The 23,073-nt window shown below is 37.6% G+C and overlaps 1 protein-coding gene across 1 annotated transcript in view; it reads left to right on the top strand.

The window, feature by feature from the left end:
- LOC139450825 (cilia- and flagella-associated protein 337-like) overlaps positions 1-23,073 on the top strand; it is a 70,393-nt gene that overhangs the window by 35,565 nt on the left and 11,755 nt on the right. Inside the window, exons 4-17 of the mRNA XM_071232661.1 lie at positions 3,519-3,659; positions 5,434-5,667; positions 6,460-6,519; positions 6,975-7,063; positions 7,438-7,530; positions 7,978-8,070; positions 9,155-9,275; positions 11,819-11,888; positions 14,658-14,864; positions 15,670-15,712; positions 17,283-17,388; positions 17,787-17,938; positions 18,690-18,792; positions 19,946-20,052. Of these exons, the coding sequence (XP_071088762.1) occupies positions 3,519-3,659; positions 5,434-5,667; positions 6,460-6,519; positions 6,975-7,063; positions 7,438-7,530; positions 7,978-8,070; positions 9,155-9,275; positions 11,819-11,888; positions 14,658-14,864; positions 15,670-15,712; positions 17,283-17,388; positions 17,787-17,938; positions 18,690-18,792; positions 19,946-20,052 (1,619 nt within the window). The remainder of the gene's footprint in view (positions 1-3,518; positions 3,660-5,433; positions 5,668-6,459; positions 6,520-6,974; positions 7,064-7,437; positions 7,531-7,977; positions 8,071-9,154; positions 9,276-11,818; positions 11,889-14,657; positions 14,865-15,669; positions 15,713-17,282; positions 17,389-17,786; positions 17,939-18,689; positions 18,793-19,945; positions 20,053-23,073) is intronic.

The raw sequence follows: 23,073 nt of genomic DNA, 5'->3' as shown, positions 1-23,073 counted from the left end.
TGGTCTTGTGGCTAAAACCCAGGGTTTCAGATCAGTTCATCTTCTTGGACATGGACTGATAGTCATTCAAAAAGTCTGACAGTGAAGAGCAAGATGTTCATGCATTTTGCATCATTTCTACTTAATATATGTGGGAGGAGGGGGAGTCAGGTAGCCTTGTGGTTAAAGCGTTTGCTCGTCATGCCGATTCCCGACATGGGTACAATGTGTGAAGCCTATTTTTGGTGTTCCTCACCGTGATATTGCTGAAATATTGCTAAAAGCGGTGTAAAAACATACTCACTCACTCACTCACTCAATATATGGCTGAAACAAGGCTGACATTAAATTTAGCTCACTCAGTCACTACTTAATTTAGCTCACTCAGTCACTACCCTTTTATTAAGTGAACTGTCTTCAAGAATGCAGAAAATTCACCACTGATACACTAGAGAAAATTTTTGATCTCATGAATGCAAAGTACTTTTAGACGCTCCTTTCCTGGTTTACAGAAACACTGTACCATAAGCAATTTATTTCAGGACTGACAACCAATGGGAATAATGCATTCGTTCTTGAATAGCAAAATAGGACATAGATGTGTATTTTATTACTTGTTGTTCAATCTTTGTTCTGGACAATTATTTATTACCTTAATGAATCATGTGTATTTGGAATATTCTGGATTGAGGAAGCAATCTTATAAAGTTATTGAAGAGGAAAGTAGTTTATTCTGAGGTTAAGGAACAAGGTAAGTAGAACATGGATATAACATGAACAAACAGACATAACGAACTGTTACGAAATCCTTAATATATATCCTCTATATTATCATATACCATTTACGAAAATGTATATAATGAACAACGTATATAACAAACTGATTTCTCGTGTCCCATGTGGTTCCTAATAAGCGTGTTCTACTGTAATATACACAGGGTTAACAATAATATACACATTATCATGAGCTGAGTCTTGAGAAAGAGTTAACAGATTTTTTAACCCCCAGGAGTTAAATTCTGTTGACAAATATAGCCTTGTCATTTGCTTTAGCATGTTCGAGTCCTTGTAAAAATTTTACTTTGTAAGTTTTCATATGTTATTAGTTAGATTTTATTCTTTTTTTTCATGATATACCCGTACTACTCAACATTTGACTGGGCTGTTTCATACTGTTACAGGGCGGTCGGGTAGCCTAGTGGTTAAAAGCATTTGCTCGTCACGCCGAAGACCCGGGTTCGATTCCCGACATGGGTACAATGTGTGAAGCCCATTTCTGGTGTCCCCCGCCGTGATGTTGCTGGAATATTGCTAAAAGCGGCGTAAAACCAAACTCACTCACTCACTCACTCATACTGTTACATGAGGACAGCAGTTGGTGTACTCAGATTGTGTCCTTACTTTTATTATCCCCAGCTCGACAAAGTTAGTTAGTTAGTAACAAACTCTTGTTAACTTTAAATGAAGCTCAACATGCTCCATTTGCATGGCAATTTGGGATAATATCTTCTTGGTCTTCAAGCAGCCAATCACACACATTGAGGTCCTGCACTCAGAATATCCCTATCAAATGATGAGTAATATATATGGTATGTTATAATATTACACAGCAAATAACAATTGTGGTTGCAGGTATTTTTTAAAGTTTATTGTTTGCTTGAATCTTTATGAGACAGTTTTGCATTGAAAAGCACTGGAGTAGAAGTATTATTCTACCTTGTTTCCAAGTGATTATTCCCGACTGATTACTTGGTGATTATCTTGTGTAGCCCTTGCCTGTAATTGGGTACCTGCAGGTAACCTGACCCTTCAGATGTCCTGTGTCTCAAGTTTTCTGTAATGGTTTTACCGATGATTACCATTATCAGCAATCAAGGATTGGCAATTACCTGCGTTGGTGATGTGTTGGTGGACTGTAGCGTTAGTGTGGATTTATCTCTATATTACCTTCAACCATTAATATATGTATACTGGTAAGACTTGACAAAGCGATTTCATTACAATATATTCCGTATGAAGTGCCCTGAACCTCAGAAAATTGACAAAGTTTGATGCTTATTAAGGCCACACACAAGCAGTTAAAAACATATTCAGAGATCAAACACGAGTGAACAAACATTTCACTTCAAACATCACTGAACCTAAGACTTTTTTTATAATAGTTTATCAAAAATATGCCCCTATAATAACACTGCTGTTTTCTGTAAAAAAAAAGTGTTAAAGGAAATATGGAATGTCATGTAAGGAGGAGACACTCATGGTAATGAAATGTTCCTTACAGACAAGGACAGGAAATATATTATTACATATACTGCATTCGACGTAATTAGCGCCCCGCTCTAATATTTGCTGATATATTGGCTAGTGAACAATCCCAATTGGCACCCCTTCCGATTGATCAAAGGACACAAGACTTACTTTTTCGCATATAATACGCACTCGTGTGTTATATGCACCCTTAATTAGGGGCAATTAAATTCTGGAAAAAAATATCTGTTGTACATAGACATTTCAGGCTGTCAGCATAAACCATGAAATTTATCTTTCAACTCTGTTTTTTTTACCAAAATAATATTCTAATAAGAGCCCCCTATTTCTAATTTTGACAGCGCCCTGGGCGCTTATTACGTCAAATACGGTATATATATTACATCAACTTCCATGAACTGGCTAAAGAGACCATCCTGCTACTTTGAAGGATCCACTCAATATGAAATGAATTACATTACAACAATGTTCTTTAAGATATATCCTTTGATGTTATACTAACATTATGTCACAACAAGACACTATTTCCGAGCCATTGAGCATTAGAAACATTGACCTTTCTGGCTGCCTAAAACATTGCACCGCATAAAACATTCGGCTATAGAATAGGTCTTCAGCAACCCATGCTTGCCGTAAAAGGCGACTATGTTTGTTGTAAGAGGCGATTAACGAGATTGGGTGGTCAGACTCGCTGATTTGGTTGATGAATGTCATCATATCCCAATTGGAAAGATCGATGGTCATGATGTCAGTCAGTGGATTGTCTGGTCCACACTCACTATTGTGGACCACTGTCATATAGCTAGCATATTTCTGAATGAGGTATGAGTAACGGTCACATTGTCCTCTTCTAATACTGCATTTTCGACTTTGTTTGGTGATCACATCACAGGCCACACAAAAGGACGAAATGGCTACTGTCAAACTCATCGTCGAGAATATCATGTTGAAACATCTACTTCCATCAATCAGTTGGTTACTGACAGAGAATTAGTGTCAAACATTGAGTAGATGGGTTGTGATGTCTATGCTACCTATGAGGCCATGTTATAAGGAAAGCATGTCCTGTATCATGTGATTAGCTTCAGTTACAATTGCAGGAGATGTTGCAGACTGGAAAAGGACTATTCTATTTAAGGAGGAATTTGTCCTTTCGACATAATCAACAATGAACAAATTCTCACTTAAAATATGATCCAACAAATATTTATGATTTGGTAACATATTTATCATGTAGATATTATTGTAATTGTGATTGTTTTTCATTTTAGATAGAAGAAAAGATTAACATTGACACACTTGAAGAATTGAAGAGGGCATTTCAGCTGGCTGATGTGAACCGAACAGGATGTCTAGAGCTGGACGAGTTCAAGGAACTATTGAAAAGTCAGTTGGCGCTCACAGCAAACAGGGTGCGTATTCTGGTACATATGTCCTGTCTTTATTTCACAGAGTGGTAAACATCTAAGACCTGCATCACTTCAGGCTTTCCTCCCACATTTAGCTGACACACCGCAATATATCTGGAATACTGTTCAAAGTGGTGTTAAACCCAACTCACTCACTCTCCTGTATTTTAGAATAGAGCCTTACTTTGAATGTTGGTAGAAGTTGAATATGAATTGTAATAGTGGTGAAACAACACAGCAAGGTCACGATACGATACATATAACGTTACATAGGTCACGATACATATCTCAAGGTATATATCGTGATACATAACTATTAATATTTTAGAGCAGGTGTAAAAGGGAAAAGCTATCTGTATTTTTTGTAGTAGTAATAAAATATTTTTAGCAAGTGTATCGTATCGCTACAGAAAATAAATGTATCGTGTACTGTATAAACACTGCCTCCTACCATGCCTACCTGTATATGTACCTGTCAACCATACTCTGAACATCACTTGCTTGATAACGGTGTTAGAACCGACACTGAAATGTCACTCCTAATTGTATTCATCCATATATCTTAGCCTTACTTAGTACTCCAACTTCTAAATCAGCCTCACAAAGAAGTTATTCCATATCTATCAGAGAATGTTGGTTGACATTACATGGTGTAGTTAATCAAGCCATATTGGTTTGGGTATTGACTATGCATTGGCATTAATAGATAATCATTCACCAATATGCTAGGCATGCAATTAATTAACTTCTTCAGCATGATCAATGGCAGCTGTAACTGCATGTTTTTAGCATGTTATGGAACTTACTTGAAATATGTTTTCATAAATTTCAAGGAAGCTGGATGATTAATTACGCTGACTTGATCAATCTTTTACACAAGACAAGCTACATGTTCAATCTTTGGCTTGTTTCACATTTATATTGCTACTGTATAAAATGAAAACTAAGAGTAGCTGTGTCTAGACGACGTCATTCTGATTGATGGGACTTCACATACTTACTTGTTGTGTCTCAAATGGAACATGTTTGCCATCTGAATTACCATGCAAAATCTGTCACATCAGCTCCCTAGGGTGTATGAGGCGCTAGAAAGTTAACATTCACATAATCATCTCATTCTAATGGGTACCCGATCAGGTGGTCAGGCTTGCTGACTTGGCTGATACTTGTCATCGATCCCAGTAGCATGGATCGATGCTCATGATATCAGTCACTGGATTGTCTGGTCTAGACTCGATTATTTACAGACTGCCATCATATTGCTGGAATATTGCTGAGTGCAGCGTTTAACAACAAACGAATCCAAAACCTATTGGGTACCCATTCACTGCTGGCTGAACAGGGGCATATTTCAAATGGCGCTTACCCAAGGAGACACCACATGTGCTTCAGTGTGTAGCAGGACTTAAACCCTAGAAACACTCAGCAGTCAAGCTGCTGTAGAAGATCACCCATCAAACCATTCTCTGTGACCACTGTTGCTTAACTTTGCCTGTTTTGTGACCTGTGTGCTGTGCACAGGACACATTTCAGCAGTAGGATTTGTAACTTGCCAACTCTTAATGATACGTTTGTAACTCATTATATATATCACTAGTGACTTGGTTGATTTTTGTATGTCATCGAACGCTGACAGAGTGGATTGTTGCTCATTATATCAATCACTGGTTCGTTCAGTCCAGCCTCAATCAAATAACTGGAATATTGCGGAGGTCAGCATTTTACAACAACAAAACAAAAGACATGGTATATCAAAATTTATGTATTGCCTATTCAGGAACAACAAATAGATGCACTGTTTATGAAGATCGACTGGTCATCGGAGGGTTCGATCACGTGGGATGAGTTCTGTACGTACATGCAGCTGGAGTATGCGGAGAAGGAAGACTCCTACCACCGCACCAAGGAGGTGTCCTTCCACCTCCCTGCCAAGATTGAAAACATTCCCCATCGAGACCCCATCTTGAAGATAACAGATACCTCAGATGGAACTTTTGTAGCATGCAGTCAGGTAAGAGATGTATTTCTTTATTAATTACCAGGGCCTCTTTCCACAAAGCAATCTTAGTCGATCGTAACTTCCATTCTTTGAACACTGACTTATGACAGTCGTAGTGCTAAATTGCTTGTGGAACATGGACCTTTGCTCCTTGTTAATAAGTTTATGATTCATTACAGGGGCGATGGGGTAGCCTAGTGGTTAAAGCATTTGATGTCACACTGAAGAAGACCTGGGTTGGTGTGTCAAGACCATTTCTGGTGTCCCCTGCCGTGATATTGCTGGAATATTGCTAAAATCGGCAAAAAACCATACTCACTCACTCACAATATTCAAGACACAATTTAAGTACAAATTGAAATAGTTTATATGTAAGTTAGAAGATAAAGTTAACACATACCACAGATGGAACTTCTGTTCCTTGTATTCAAGTAAGGTGATGTCAGGATTATTTTTGTATTAATTATCAGGGACGTTTTCTTTTTATTATTAGTTAGTAAGTTTGACAAGATTTAAATAAAAGTCAAAATTATCAATAATGAAGTTAACACATTCCTCTTATGGAACTTATTTAGCATGCTGTGTAATGTAGGTGATACGAGGAGCACCAGTATAACATGAGCAATAACCAGGGCTTCCAACAATTTTGACATCATGACAACTTTCAAGCAAAAGTAAAAATCATTTGTATGGCAAATCATGAAACATTTGTGAAAGGTCAGTAATATACCCACCCGACCAGGGTACCCGAGTTATCCATCCAAGCCCAACTGTGCAGATTGAGATGTCTTTTTACATTTTCAGGATGGTATTGTCTCCTTCTGGAACACAAATGCCGACATTCGCAGAACAAGAAGTGTTGTGGTGAGTGATAATTATTGTTCTATGCAACCATCAGTTGGTTCCATGAGAACATCCTCCTGCTGATAAGTCCACATTGAACGTACTAATTGTCTGCCGTAGTATCTCCCTTCTTTTATGAAACAAATCTCTCTTCTATTTTGCCACATATACCATGTATACCTAGGAGAATTCACTTTTATTTCCCAGAAAGCTTGACATCTATCTGAGAACAGTGCTGTAGTATCATAATTACTTTTTGTCATTTTTCTCCATACTAAATATTTGTTGTTATGTACACAAACAAAAAGAAATCTTATAAATTTATTTTAGTCTGAGATGATTTATAATGGAATTTTTGTGTGAATAAACATAATTCACAAATAATTCTATCAATATTCTCCTTCAAGATACATCTAAAAATTCTGCCCTTAAATATGTAACCCATCATAATGTATATTTTTGTTTTTATTTGCAAGAACTCGGAACAGAACAACCGACAGAAGCCAAAATGGATAACAGATTTTGTCATCATGCCCCATTTCAACAAATTCATTGTTGGAACAGGGTTAGTAGTCATGACATTCCTTCTATGTAAAGTTATCTACCTTGATTGGTGCCTGCCATTAAATATGGCAAAAGTCCACTTTGACTGATATCAGAGATTTATGAGGGAACTAGTTTCTTGTAAATAATATAATATGCACAGGACTTCACAGTGTTATGTTTGTTTCATTACTTTACTACAGCAGATTAATTAATTGATTAAATAATGTTTGGGAAATGAAAACATTATTTGTGCAATGATTTAAGATATGATGGACCTTGTAATGTACAAATAATATGATATCTTCATGATAGGACAGTGTTCTTTTGTTACTCTACTTCAGTAGATTGATTAATACTTGTTTGGAAAATGCAAAACTTTATATTTTGTTCTAGTGACCGAGAAATCCAGTTCTTTGAATTGTCATCATTCGAGCCATACTGCCAAGTCAGTGGTCTAGAAACAGTGCCATTAAAGTTAGATTACAGGTGAGTGCATTCACTGGGTTTTTTACCTGCACATTTGCTGTGTTATATTTATGTTCATGTGATCTGTATGTAAATTATATAAGCAATAGTAACCATGTTCAAGGTTGTTTTATTTCGAGTTGATTTATCAGCACAATTTACTATTCTCCATTTACAGTAAGGGCACCTGTTAGAGTCCGATCAAGTATTACAGGGATGGGTGGGTTAGAGATTTTTGATGCACTATTGTACATAAATAATGACCCTTCCCTAATGCTTTACATATTTTTGGATAACCCCATATTATTGTACATTTGTGTCATGACACTACCCAAAAAGACCAAATGGTTAATATTATTTTTTTTTAAATAATCTTTTCATGACCCTCCCCTAAATCCCTCTGCCCTACCATCCCTATTATAAATGACCAGTCCCTTATCATTTTATGATTGATTTCTTTGTATACAGCTCGACAGGGTACGATGAGTGTCTCATCCTGTATGGAGACAGTCAGGGATGCGTCAACATTCTGGTCATCAAATCAGCTGGTGAATGTCTCAGGTAGGGACCCCTCACAGTTCTCCAGAGTAACAATGCAGTCAACTCTTGACTATGTATGATATGTTGGATTGAATGCTTGAAAGCATAGTAGAAACCCAGTTCTACTCCTCAACAAGGCTTGACTACATCCAGTTATCTCCTAAGCATAAGTAGGATATGACACAGCCAAATATATAGTCTCATCTATAACTTACCTATTTTCTGACCCACATTTATTGGTATTTTACACTGCTATGCTGAATAACAAACTAGCTGGTAAGATTCAATAAACCAAATTTTCAGATTTGAAATTTGTTTTATCAAGAGGTGACTGTATAGAATTCTGAATCTTTTAAGTTTCTAGGAATAAGTTTGGCAATTGGGTAGAAATATATCCTTGATCTAGAGTTCATGTTATTTTTGGCTAAAAGCATTAAAGGAATTGGTTCTCAGGCAATGACTTTTGAAAATATAGTTGGGGGCGGGTGGTGGTTTCTTCTTATTTGCTTGTTGAAACTAGTATGGAACCAATTAAACAGTAATGCGCAGTAAAGGGAAAAATTGCATGCTAGATCGCGTTGTTTTTAAGTATTTTAAGATTTAAATATCTTTTAAAAAATGCAAATCAAAACGAAACGTGCATCAGACTTTATGATGAATCGAGCGGTTCTTGAGAACCAAGACTGTTACTGTTTTTAGCCTCAGAATTGATGGTGACTTATGATTTTATGAGTGTGTTAACGTAAAAACCAGTTTGTACACTGTAAGTGTGAGTAGTGTAGTTTATTCCATAAAAGTGTGCTCATGGATTATTACTTTTATACCTCCATAAATGCAAAATAATATTAAAGTCAATATTTATTAATAATAAGTCAATGATAACTTCACAGACTGCTTTTTTAATCATCAGCATAAAATAACTGTATACGAAACAAAATCATTGAGATCAATCAGTGGAACTATGTAACACACACCCTGCCCACTCTGTTTTCAGCCAATAGTTGTTTGTATCGCCCATGTTAGGCAGGTCATATTTCTCACTTCCACTGACTAACTGCTGTGTGATATTACATGCATGTCTGTCTGTCCCCCACCCCCACCCCAGGACATGGAAGAAGATGCCACGACATGATGGCTTCATCGCCAGCATCAGCCTGGACTCTGTGGCGAGTGGCCCCAATGTCCAGTTCATCAGATGGCAGGTTCATGGAGACTGGGTGCAGCAGGTGAGCTGATGAGCACCTTCTGTATATGTGATCATAGCTAAAATGGATAGAAGTATCATTAAACCGCCCGCATGTTATCAGAAATGAGCGGGCCACTCAAACTTGATAATGCCCTCATATTGCTTTACGAGGGGCCAATATCACGCCCGTTGTTAGGTGACGTCATAGGATACGGATAGGAGATGTCATGTTCAATAGTGATGTCATCTGGTTTGTCCTATGATGTTTCCATATTTGTAAAAGTGGATCAGTGACAATCGTGTTTATTGCTGTAAATGTTTCAAAACCGATATTGTTGTTTCTTTTTATTTAATAACATTCCATGGTAGGCTTATTGAAAAAAACATTTATGGGCCATTGCTTGGCCATTTTTGTACAAAATCTGATGAAATTTGGTATACATTTAGCTAGTTATTGGCTTCAACATAAGTTTTGTTTTTTGTCAATATTTTAAATTTTGACCTTTACATTCATCTAAAATTCTCAAGGTGCATATGCCTTTTGTAAACATCTTCTCCTTTGAAATTGACAGACTCTCCTTATGATATCCTATTTTGTTCACTTTTTAGAAGTAAGTGTTATTTTTTTGTATTAATGCAGAAAATATTTTAGATATATAAATGCTGACAGAAATTTTTGTTTTGTGGCTGTAATATTTTTGAATATTATTATTATTTACATATTCAGGTGAGCTACGATATACTTTAGTACCAGAGTACAATGCAAACAATGCAAACTGTCACACTGATCTCACAACAGCCAGCCATTGTCAGATGGCCATACAAGACACTTTGGGCTGGAATACAATACAAGGATTTATCAAGGATTCAGAACTAGGTGCCAGTGGCAGGCTTGTTAGGAAATTATTTATATTTTGTTCAAAATAGGGATCTGTTTGAGTTTTTTTTCTTAAATTCAGAGGTATTTTAACGTTGTATTTTAGCATTGCATTCAACGTGTTCACTACAACAATGTACCGTATATGACCGCGTATAAGCCAAATTTTGAGGACCAGAAAAAAGATTCTGTAGAAAGGGGTCGGCTTATCCACAGGATACACTTTCATGGTAGTATTTTTCAGATCGTGATCTGTCAGAAACATCGCCTGAATGACGGTCCGATAGATTACAACTCCCGAAAGTTTGGAAGTTGCCACGACTAGAGCCATTATTGTTATAAATTATCAATAAAGTTATTATTATACACCAATGTTGTCATTATCAAAAAAATGTTATGCATGTTACTACTTCCGATAATAAGTTTTCAATTGAATGTTCAAAGTTTATCGTTCTTCACAAACTCCACAATCTTTACATGTAACAATATATGTAATTCACAGCTATAATATATAATCCCCAGATGAAATTGCCAATAGCTATTACGTACGTTTTGCAAAGTTCATAAATTGATAGTGAACAAGTGTCTACCTTTATTGAAAGAGGCAAATAAACAACTGTATCGGCGAGTTATTCCGTTGGTCATTTGCAAAAACATGTGATCAGCTGTTTCCTGTGACGTCACAAACGGTGACTACTGCGATTGCTTCCTGTTGTTTAAAAAGCAACACGGTACACAAGGAAATGAGCACTGATAATAACAGGCCGATTGGTATTGTCATGTTGTTTACACAAACATTTTCAAGATGTGGGTGCTTAGCGAACGTGTTGGGAGTAGGGGCTTAATTCCTTTGTTTTCGAGAGATTATAGTCATTCAATGTGTTCATAGTATGATAGTTTATTTAATTCAATTGGATTAACATACAATAGTGGTGTAAAGGGGGTTATAAAAGTTGGTATATTTTTACTGATTGACATTCTCAGCATGAGTTTGAAACGCCGTGCTTACGATGGTGAATTCAAACTACGAGTCTTCGCACTAGCTGATATATTTTCTCACGGGTTCATAATTCTATATACACCGATTCACAAAATGGCGCTTCGTTGTTGATGGCAACATATAACGATCATTATGAGATTAAAAAACACACAAGAGAAACAGCTTCCCACATTATGAAAGTGGATGACTGGTTTCTTAAATCTTTATTAGAAATAATAATGACTTTTTCAGTCCGACTTCGCAGTGTTTTTTGCCTTTCACTTCCTGGTTTGGCTTATGTGCGGGTCATATCATTTTCTTTCGTATTTCAATGGTCAAGTTAACACCTTGGCTTATCTACGGGGTCGGCTTATCCGCGGTCATATACGGTAAAACAAAGCGTTAAAGTTTCTTGCTTTATTGGTCCTGTTGTCAATGCAAAGTCATAACAGTTATAATATGAATTAAGATTTTTGCATTCAAATTTGGAAATATTTACTGCCATAACCTGCAGGCTTGGGATTGAATATCGGCCTTTGAGCAAGTCTGAATAAATCTCTGAAATCGTTTATCTGTCCTCGCATGAACCACATGAAAGTTTTAACTTGCACATTAGGTACAATTACTGTTGCTTAATTTATTTTTGAGCAGTGTATTAGTACTATAATTAAGTTATACTTAAATGAAGCAGTTATTTCATATGTCATGAACTTCCTTTCTTCTCCAGCTGAAGTACTATCATGACATTGGTCAGGTGATCTCATGTTCCAACCATGCAAACACAGCATTAGTCATAGGTAAGTAGTACCTGAGTGGTTGGGTCATACATCCACTGCTCACTACAGCACACATATCTGATGCATTGAGATTGTTAACATGTATGAGTTAGTGAAAGGTAAAGATTTATTCAATGTTTAATATATAATGATTAGGAACTCACTGAGGTGATGTTGGAATGGGAGGTAATTCATATGTAAAGAAGTTAATGAAAAATGTCCATCAGGTAAATGCAAGGTTGGAGTAGGTTTTCCAATTTGATATTCGGTATTTGCTGTATTCAGCTCTTGTAAGTGCCCTCTGACCTACTATTAGAACAAGCTGTAAGCAACCTTTATAAGCATCCTGTAGTAAGCCTGAAATGACAGTCTTCTTTTCTTGTGGGGGGCACGGGTGGCCCAGTCATCCAAGGCGCCGCGATTCACTGTGCAGAGTTGCGTCCCTTGGGCACACCAGAAACCTATGATTGTGGGTTCGAATTCCGGTTCGCCCCGATTATGTTTCTAGGTTTGTCAGCACCATACCCATGTTCGAGGGTTTCACCGAAGTGGTAATCGTCTGAGACCTTCATCACTTCGGGCTTTCCTCCCACATCAATCTGACACGCCGTGATATAACTGGAATACTGTTAAAAGCAGCGTTAAACCCAACTCACTCACTCACTCTTTTCTTGTGTATGTGACAAATATTTACGCAGAAACTCAGCATTGTATAAGGGGCATATACGGTCCTCGTAGCTATTATCAAAACTGTTTTGTTCTCTGCTGCTGTCTCTCTCACAACAAATGTAAATCATATAATGTTTTAATAATTTAAGTTGTAATCAGACAAAAAGGCTAGAATGAAACATCAAGTATTCACTTTCATCTTGGCAAAGTATACTGTATTTCAACTTCTGTACAGAGACATTTGATGTGCAGATTTTCTGCAGGTACGTATTAATTGCTAGCCTGAGTCAGTCAAAACATACAAAATGAATTGAATGCCAAACTTGAAACATTGTCAACTAGTTAAATTTGTGGTTTCTGTGACATCTATAGTTTCAATACATCTGAGAGACTACTTTGTGTCTGAGAAGCTGGTATGGGCTGCAGGGTGCTCTATCAGCAGTATTTGTGTCTGCAGGGTGCTCTATCAGCAGTATTTGTGTCTGCAGGGTGCTCCATCAGCAGTATTTGTATTCGCAAATTGCTCATTCATTAGTGCACCCTGCAGACATATTCTGCTGATACTGCACCCTGAAGACTATCAGCAGTATTTGTGTCTTCACTGGTAACACTATTAGCAGTAATTACTCCTACAGGGTGCATAATTAGTAGAATGTATGTCTGTTTGTGTCTGCTGGTTGCACTATTGGCAGTATAGGATGTCTGTGTCTTCTGGTTGCACTATTGGCAGTATAGAATGTCTGTGTCTTCTGGTTGCACTGTCAGTAGTATGGCTGTCTGCCTGTGTCTGCTGGTTGCACTATTGGCAGTATAGAATGTCTGTGTCTTCTGGTTGCACTGTCAGTAGTATGGCTGTCTGCCTGTGTCTTCTGGTTGCACTATTGGCAGTATAGAATGTCTGTGTCTTCTGGTTGCACTGTCAGTAGTATGGCTGTCTGCCTGTGTCTGCTGGTTGCACTATCGACAGTATGTCTGTCTGTTTCTACAGATTGCACTATTGGCAGTATGTCTCTCTGTCTGTGTCTACAGGTTGCACTATTGGCAGTATGGCTCTCTGTGTCTACAGGTTGCACTATTGGCAGTATGACTCTCTCTCTGTGTCTACAGGTTGCACTATTGGCAGTATGTCTCTCTGTCTGTGTCTACAGGTTGCACTATCAGTAGTATGTCTCTCTGTGTGGGTCTACAGGTTGCACTTTCAGCAGTATGTCTCTCTGTCCGTGTCTACAGGTTGTACTATTGGCAGTATGTCTCTCTGTCCGTGTCTACAGGTTGCACTATTGGCAGTATGTCTCTCTGTCCGTGTCTACAGGTTGCACTATTGGCAGTATGTCTCTGTCTGTGTCTACAGGTTGCACTATCGGCAGTATGTCTCTCTTTCTGTGTCAACAGGTTGCACTATCAGCAGTATGTCTCTCTGTCTGTGTCTACAGGTTGCACTATCAGTAGTATGTCTCTCTGTGTGGGTCTACAGGTTGCACTATTGGCAGTATGTCTCTCTGTACGTGTCTACAGGTTGCACTATTGGCAGTATGTCTCTCTGTCCGTGTCTACAGGTTGCACTATTGGCAGTATGTCTCTGTCCGTGTCTACAGGTTGCACTATCGACAGTATGTCTCTCTGTCTGTGTCTACAGGTTGCACTATTGGCAGTATGTCCTATCTGTGTCTACAGGTTGCACTATTGGCAGTATGTCTCTCTGTCCGTGTCTACAGGTTACACTATTGGCAGTATGTCTCTGTCTGTGTCTACAGGTTGCATTATTGGCAGTATGTCTCTCTATCTGTGTCTACAGGTTGCACTATTGGCAGTATGTCTCTCTGTCCGTGTCTACAGGTTGCACTATTGGCAGTATGTCTCTCTATCTGTGTCTACAGGTTGCACTATTGGCAGTATGTCTCTCTGTCCGTGTCTACAGGTTGCACTATTGGCAGTATGTCTCTCTATCTGTGTCTACAGGTTGCACTATTGGCAGTATGTCTCTCTGTCCGTGTCTACAGGTTGCACTATTGGCAGTATGTCTCTCTATCTGTGTCTACAGGTTGCACTATTGGCAGTATGTCTCTCTGTCCGTGTCTACAGGTTGCACTATTGGTGGTATGTCTCTATCTGTGTCTACAGGTTGCACTATTGGCAGCACTCATGTGGAGCAGCAGCTGAAGGAGGTGAAGGACCCCGGTGCTGGCCAGGACAGGAACAAGGGCAAGGGCTTCTATGCCTACAACAACACTAAGACCAGGCTGGAGGCTGACCAGGCCATCTTCAGGGTGTACAAGGGTGTCAAGTGCTTCGACTTCTCAAAGGCAAAAAATATCATGATTACGGGGGGTGAGTGTATGTTTAACACTGACAGTGTTGTGTTGGTCTACAGAGAATTTAATTTAGCTTCTTTTGGAAAGAGCAACACAAAGAATATGTATCCCTTCATGTTCAATACCAATAACATCAAAATAGCCTAGGGCTGGGACGGGTAACTTGGGTACTCAAGTCGGATGGGTCCTGAGTAGGAGCTGTGTACCCACAGGACTAGTCCATAGTCAGTCGAATGATATATTACTTAGTGACAATATCAATCAAAGTCCATGGTAACACAACAAGTCATATTTCTTTCTGACAATATATGCACGCATTTCTTCTGACTTTTATATGTTTGGAGTTAAGATAAAGCTTCTGTCGAATTAAGAGTATGTATGATCAGATCGTTTTATGAGTGTATCTAAGTAGCTTTTGCCGGGGCTCCAGTATAACAATGATCAATCAGACTTTTTGCACCTAACTTGTGACCTACAGTGGGTATCGGGTCGGGTAATAAGGGGTTGGGTACCTGGGTAGAACATTTTGACTTGTCTCACAGCTCTATCTGCTACAATATTTATTAGATTGCACGTTTTCATTAGGGGAAGAGCTAAGGGAAAATATGCATTTTGTGTTTCAATGTGTATTTTATACACGCTATGAATTATGATTTTTCTCTTCTGTAATACAAGATGGATGTCTCGAGATGTAGTTTTAAATATCAGTGAAAAGCTTGTGAACAAATGGACCAGAATCAAGATTTTTTTTCTTCATTTACAGTGTGAAAATAGACAATGTTAATACAATAGAACTGATAGCCAACTTTGATTTCTTGCAGGCATGGATAGAATTATCAGATTATGGAATCCATATGTATCAGGGTAAGTTTGAAAGAATCTCCTTGCATGTATTAAAAAATATATCAAAGAACCTGTATGCTTAAATGTTAGACGCAGACATGGATGGCCCAGTATTTAAGGCAAACCTGGCATCTCGGCACACTCATGACACAACTGGGTTAGTGCACACTGTGCTTCGATGTGCAACAGTCGTCATACTCTTACTTGTGGGTTTCACCAATGTTGTCATTGGCAGAAACCTACATCATTTCAGGCTTTCCTCCCACATTAAGCTGACATGGCATGATATGACTGAAATGTTTTCAAATTGGGGTTCAACCAAACTCACACATTCATTCACTCCTTAGATGTTACTAGGGCACAGGTAGTTCAGTATGTAGAAGCACTGCAACTCATAAGCTGTGAAGAGTTGTGTCCCTTTTGTCACTTCACTTAAGGCTGTCTCCCACACTCAGTGGACCTGCCATGATGTAACATTAATACTGTTCACTTAAATCTATTGGAACAGCTAATTCAGATTAATAACTATGTATTGGTATGGACTTTTTAATATGACAACAATATAACAATTTCAAACCAAAGATAAACAAATGTTTTGCTTATGGAATTTAAGAAAATTGTTGGTACTGTGCCGGTGTGATTTGCCTCAGGCTTGTAGATTTTTACACGCATTGAACTGGACCTGTTTAGGGGTTGATATCAGCTAGGCCCCAAGTCTGCAGGAAATGTCAATAAAAATTCCCCAATTTGGAACTTAGCATTTCCCACTTCATGTTACAATGTTTTAAGATATATGACTAATAACCAATTTAATGACTTGGAGGTGACCTGTATTCACTTATATCAAACCAATAAAGAGGAACAGTTTTTATTGCTTTGTAATTATTGCATTAAATGCATTCTGAAAATACCTCTGAATTTAAAATAAAAATAGGAACCTATAAAAAATTCCAGTTTTGAACGAAATAATGAGTTTTCCCATTTTGCCTGCCAGGGGCTCTTAGTTATGAATCAAAGATAAAATTGCCTGGTTTATACCTGTGTTTATACTGGTTTATACCTGTGTTTATACTGGTTTATGCCTGTGTTGATACTGGTTTATACCTGTGTTTATACTGGTTTATACCTGTGTTTATACTGGTTTATACCTGTGTTTATACTGGTTTATACCTGTGTTTATACTGGATTATGCCTGTGTTTATGCTGGTTTATACCTGTGTTTATACTGGTTTATACCTGTGTTTATACTGCTTTATGCCTATGTTTATACTGGTTTATATCTGTGTTTATACTGGTTTATACCTGTGTTTATACTGGTTTATACCTGTGTTTATACTGGTTTATACCTGTGTTTATACTGGTTTATTACTGTGTTTATATTGGTTAATGCCTGTGTTTATATTGGTTTATACCTGTGTTTATACTGGTATATACCGGTGTTTATACTGGTTTATACCGGTGTTTATACTGGTTTATACCTGTGTTTATATTGGTTTATGCATGTGTTTATACTGGTTTATACCTGTGTTTATACTGGTTTATACCTGTGTTTATACTGGTTTATACCTGTGTATGATGACTTGTGTTCCAGGAAACCGACAGCCATGCTGAGAGGCCATAATGCCCCCATCTTCTACCTATTCATTGCTGAAGAAGACAACAGGATATTCAGCTTGTCCACAGATAGGTGTATAAAGGTGTGTCTCCAGATTTTTTCAATCACTGCTTCAAGACATACAACATATTCTTTTAAATGAGCGGCCAATCATTTTTGGGGAGCCATTCAGGATACCAATCATGTCCAGTGAACAATTATTGTATTAATTTTAAACCTGAGACCAAATTACTTTTTTCAAACCTATGTTGGTGTGAATCAATGGTGTACATTCTCGGATACTGAGAGGTGGTAGGGTAGCTTGGTGTTTAAAGTATTGACTCGTCATGCTGGAGGCCCAGGTTTTATTCTCCACATGGGTACAATGTGTGATGCCTATTTGTGGTGTCCCCAATTGTGAATTTGCTGGAATATTGCTAAAAGTGGAGTAAACCATACTCACTAACCCTATGGGATACTGATGTTACTATTGTGTGCCAGATCTGGGACATCCAGGATCAGAACTGCCTGTTGACGGTGAGACCCAAGGGTCACAAGATCCGCGGTGACCTCCAGGCGGTCCACTACTCTCACACAGCCAAAGCCATCGCTGTCGCCACTGACCAGATGGCCTGTCTCAGTCTCAGGATGAAGTGAGTTGTCTTAAAGTGGCTGTCACAGCTGTTTAATAATCCGGTCTAAATCATGATATAACTATAATCTTAATGATTTAAATGAGTCAACTGTGAATGATGATTCAGTGTTCAAAAGACGAGGCAACAGCAAAAGTGCTAGTCTCTGTGATCTCAGTTTCGAGCACTTCATAACAATACAATTTTGTAATTATTAAATTTTGAAATGACTACAATTTGAAGGTCATAATTAAAGATCACACAACTTCTGTGTCCTGCTATTACCGTAGTCGAAGTAATAAGCGCCCAGGGCGCTCTCAAAATTAGAAATAGGGGGCTCTTATTAGAATAGTAATGTTTTTAGCCTGAAATGTTTATATACGACCGATATATTTTTCCAACATTTAATTGCCCATAATTAAGGGTGCATTTAACACACGAGTGCGTATTATACACGAATAAATAAATCTTGTGTACATTGATCAATCAGAAGGGGTGCTAATTGGATTTGTTCACTGGCCAATATATCAACAAATATCGCCGTGGGCGCTTATTAGAGTGGGGCGCTTATTACGTTGAATACGGTATATATTAAAGAGTACTGTACTGTGTCCAATATTCTCCTATCTTTTCAATCCACAGGTTTTGTTATAATTCTTATACATGTATGTTGAAAATTATGTACAATTACAAGATATATTCCACAAAGTATAAGAAAACCAATTGAGGTTTAGGCGCTTGTTGTGACGATGAGATCCATTCTATATTACAGGCCTGTGCTTCATGCTGACATTGTAATAACCCACAAAGAACCAGTCACCTGCTGTAAATACAATCCTAGCTTTAAACAAGTTGTCACCTGTTCAGATGGGTCGGTGAGTGCATAAAAAAAACACACTGAAAACGTTTTTGAAGAATTGACTGATATATTTTGCCTTTATGAAGGTATAGACGTGAAAACCGGTGTTCACACTGTGTACATATGTGACGTGGATTCATGCAAAGTGCGCACACTGGTTTTTATGTTCATAACTCCATAGACACAAAAACATGTGGAAGTCAATTCTTATAGATGAATATACAGTAAACTATGGTTATAACGAACTCAAAGGGACCACCCGTTTTAGTTTCGCAATAACCGTAGTTCGTTAGAAGCATATATGCAACACATGGCCAGGGCTAACAAGTAAGTTCGTTTATATCAGTCAGTTCATTATAAACGTGTTCGTTATAACCGTAGTTTACTGTATCAACCATAATAATTTCACTGACTGCTGGGATATACAGATTGAGAGTGTTGACTGCAGTAAAAAAGCATTCATTTTTACATTCAAGTTTTGTTTGTTGTTAACGATGTGCAGAGTAATATTTGAGCTGTGTGGCAATGGCCTGTACATAATCGTGTGGACCAGACAAACCAGTGATTGATATTATGAGCAATGTCAGGGTAGGGTGACACATTATCAACCATGTCACCACACAGTGTTTGAAATAAGTGCCTGCCCACAGGCCTGTGGCAGGTAGATCTCGTGTCAGGCCTGTAGTTTCACATTTGTGTAGGTCCTTGTGCCCTGTGGTAAATATTCATCTCAATTTATTTGTTACAATATGTTGGGCCTGAAGAGTTTAGTCGGGGCCTGAGGGCCCTGATAGCAGCCTGGCAATTTGTTTTATTTCAAATACTGACACCACCTTGTCCATATGGTCGCACAGCATGACAAACGTAGGTTGCTGTGGACAGGGGGATGGGTGGGCAATATTATAGACAGTGGCGGAGGAAATATACCCTGATCTGTGTCTATACTATTAGCTACTGGTTTGTCTGTCAACCATAGTGTAGCTATAATAGCACTGACAGCTACGTACACAATGTCCACTCACTCACTCTCTGATATTGGAAAAGGATGGAAATATATGAAATAACACAATGAGTTAACCGATGAAGATTTAATCATAGTCTTGGTAGTTATCAATGTGTGAAGATGTAAACTTAACTGATTGGTAATATCAGTTGCATGGACGTTACAGGTAATCAAGCTGTGGGATTTTGAGACTGGGACTCCTATATTTGAGTACGGAGATGCACATGGCGACTCTGCAATCACCACCATGACATTTGACAACACAGGAAGAAGGTAAACAACGGTCTTCTCATATTGATACTTCATATATAGATAATAATTATGTGTGAGGTTTGAAATCAGTAGTTGATATTATTTAATATTCATATGTTATAAAGATATTTGCTGAAAAGTGATTTCTAAGATGCCAACAGTTATTAATAATATTAGTTGTTCATAAAGAAAAGGTATTTCATTTTAAGTCAGAAGAAAAATTAGTTTAGGATTTACTTGGAAGGAAAGAAGGTATCCCTTACAAAAAAAAAACCCAGAAAAGATGTACCCGAGACCGCCCCGAGACCGTCCCGATGCATCTTTTGTGGGATTTTAGCCAATTTTTATGGTCTCGGCTAGCCGAGACTTTGCGGAGACCCATCGAAGACTATTCTGGGGAATAATCAAGTACTTCCCCACAAAGGCATTAACCTACCGATGACGTTTCTAGTGCATCTCCACTAGCAGGGGATGTCTTAGGAGATCTCTTAAGATGTCTCCGATACGTCTTCGCTAGCGAAGACCTTCAAAACAACTTTGCAAAGACTATTCGGAGACTTCCTCAGAAGGGCCATAAAGTAGCTGAAGGTTTGCAAAGATGTATCAGTGCATCCTCGCTAGCGAAGACCCCACAAAGACTTTGTGAGGACTATTCGGAGACTTCCTCATAAGGCAATAAAATAGCTGACTGTTTGCAAGGATGTATTGAGTGCATTCTCACTAACAAAGACCCCACAAAAACATTTGTGGGGACTTTTCAGAGACTTCTTTACAAATAAACAAAATTGAAAAGATACTGTGGAGTCTTCTTTGCTTGTGGAAATCTTCGAAAGAACTTTGCAAAGACTATTCAGAGACTTCCTCACAAGGCAACTTGATAACCGGTTTGCAATGATGATGTGAATGCATCCTCACTAGCCAAAACTATATTGTAAGTATATATCTTTCAAAGACTTCCTTTCAATTGATACAGATCAATACATTGAGCTTTAGTCAAGATCTCGGAAAACTAGGTCCCTTGCTTGGAAGAGATGACATGATCATTATTATTTATTTTGAATTTTCTTTAAGGATAATACTAAAGCTCTTTATCTAAAACATTCACATGCAATGAATTAGAAATCCTATATATGTCAGCAAGGACATTAATAATTAAATACCCAACACAATTAATGCTTCGAGGTATATTTCTATTAAATACAGTTAAAACAAATGCAGGAATTATCAGTATGCAATAATCAGAAAAAAAGAAAGAAATGTACAATATATTCATAAATTCCAATCAGAAAGTAACAGTGTCCGTGTGCCATATAACAGTCTCCTCAGAAAAAGGTATATAAGAAAAGGCAACATAAAGTAATATTACTTGTAGACATAGTGGCTGATTTGTGGCTCAAGATATACATAACAGGGATCGAAATTAAATTTATTTCAAGTTTGCCAATGGGCACAATTATGCCAAATTAAGTGTGCCATTACATTTTTAGGGGTGCCAGGAAATACATGATTGGCTGTTTTAATGGTTATAATCATAATTCAAATACAAGTCAAGTGACTGTCAAAGTGTTTATTCAAGTTAAATTATACTTAGAATGAATGATCAATCAGAAAATTCAAACACATCACTCAAGTTACTCATTGTCTTTGTACCTTAGTAAGTACTGCAATACCAGTTACAATAGTCTCAGGATTTATGAGCTTCTGTTCACAACTGGTATATTTTAATTGTAGCTGTTCTGTGTCCATTGGGTGTGGTCCCTCTTCACCCCACCACCCCCCACCAAGGAAAGTTATGTTTATCACATTATTTAAATGATGCATTTACAACTAAATTAAGTGTCTTGTAAATAAAAATAATCCAAGCTAACACATTCATAACGTCCAGAATAAGGACAGAGGAATCAAAAATTTGACGATTTTCAGAACTTAGATCTACCAAAGACGTATATATACGTCCGTGGATCTACCTATTTATCGTTGTTGTTGTTTTTCATATTTATTGTATACGTAGATCTAGACTCTAATCGGAAAATTATTTTCAAAAGAATTATTAATAATATCTGTCATCATTTTCCCGATGACAGTGGCTGTCCGATCTGTAGCATGAAGAAATATCTCCGTTTTCGAAGCTTCGCATGAATAACACGTACCATGTGACACACCATTATCTTCAACGTTTATTTTGTCATCTACACGATAGTCAACTCGCCTTGAGTATTTACATTACTATAACATGCTATTTTATTGGTTTCTGGTGACGCTTTCTTGCCGAAATCTGCTATAAGATTCGTGATTGGTCAAATTGAGCACGTGACCTTATACAACCAATTACAGCAACGGCACTCGTGTATATCAGACTTTGACGAAAGGTTTTTGTTAAATCGTGTTGTTCTGAACGTTTTAAGCAGGAAATCGCGATCTATATTAAAAATATGAAACTTTGTGGATGTATCGTGCCAGGTTACGAGCTGAGACAAAGATTTTTCTTGCATATATTTGGCATTAAACATTGTGGAGAAATCGAGGCGATAAAACTATTAAAAGCCGCGATGCCATTTGACTCGCATCACACGCGATCGCACGAAAAGATGGAAATGATAACTTATATCTAAGTTTGACAACTTTTAGACAGATAAATAATTTTGTTGATTTCATTTATTACTTTGTAAAATATAATCTAAAGATTTGATTGACACGTTTTCATTTTGCTCTTTGACTTGTTCGATGTGGACCCATTATCAAAGTGTGTGTCGGAGAATTCTATTTTCAATAACATTGCGGGAAATAGATCTAGTGAATAATATTTTAATCTATCGATAAAAAATAATAATTTGAAAGAGAAGCAAAAACTGAAAAAGAAAGTCACCAAACCTTCGTCGAGATAGAATCTACGCCGACTCTGAGTTCAGCAAGGATGACAACGTATGTTCCTGAACAAACGGTAGGTACACTTTAGATCTGTTTGTGTTACATAAATATATTTTTAAAATATAGCCCTCTATATTGTCTCCATAACAATTATGCTAAATAATCCACCGAAAC

The sequence above is a fragment of the Haliotis cracherodii genome, unplaced genomic scaffold (assembly GCF_022045235.1).
Source record: "Haliotis cracherodii isolate W230 unplaced genomic scaffold, xgHalCrac1.p SCAF_8, whole genome shotgun sequence".
NCBI lineage: Eukaryota > Metazoa > Mollusca > Gastropoda > Lepetellida > Haliotidae > Haliotis > Haliotis cracherodii.
The sequence above is the reverse complement of the archived record's forward strand: the minus strand, read 5'-3'. Positions and strand labels throughout refer to the sequence as shown.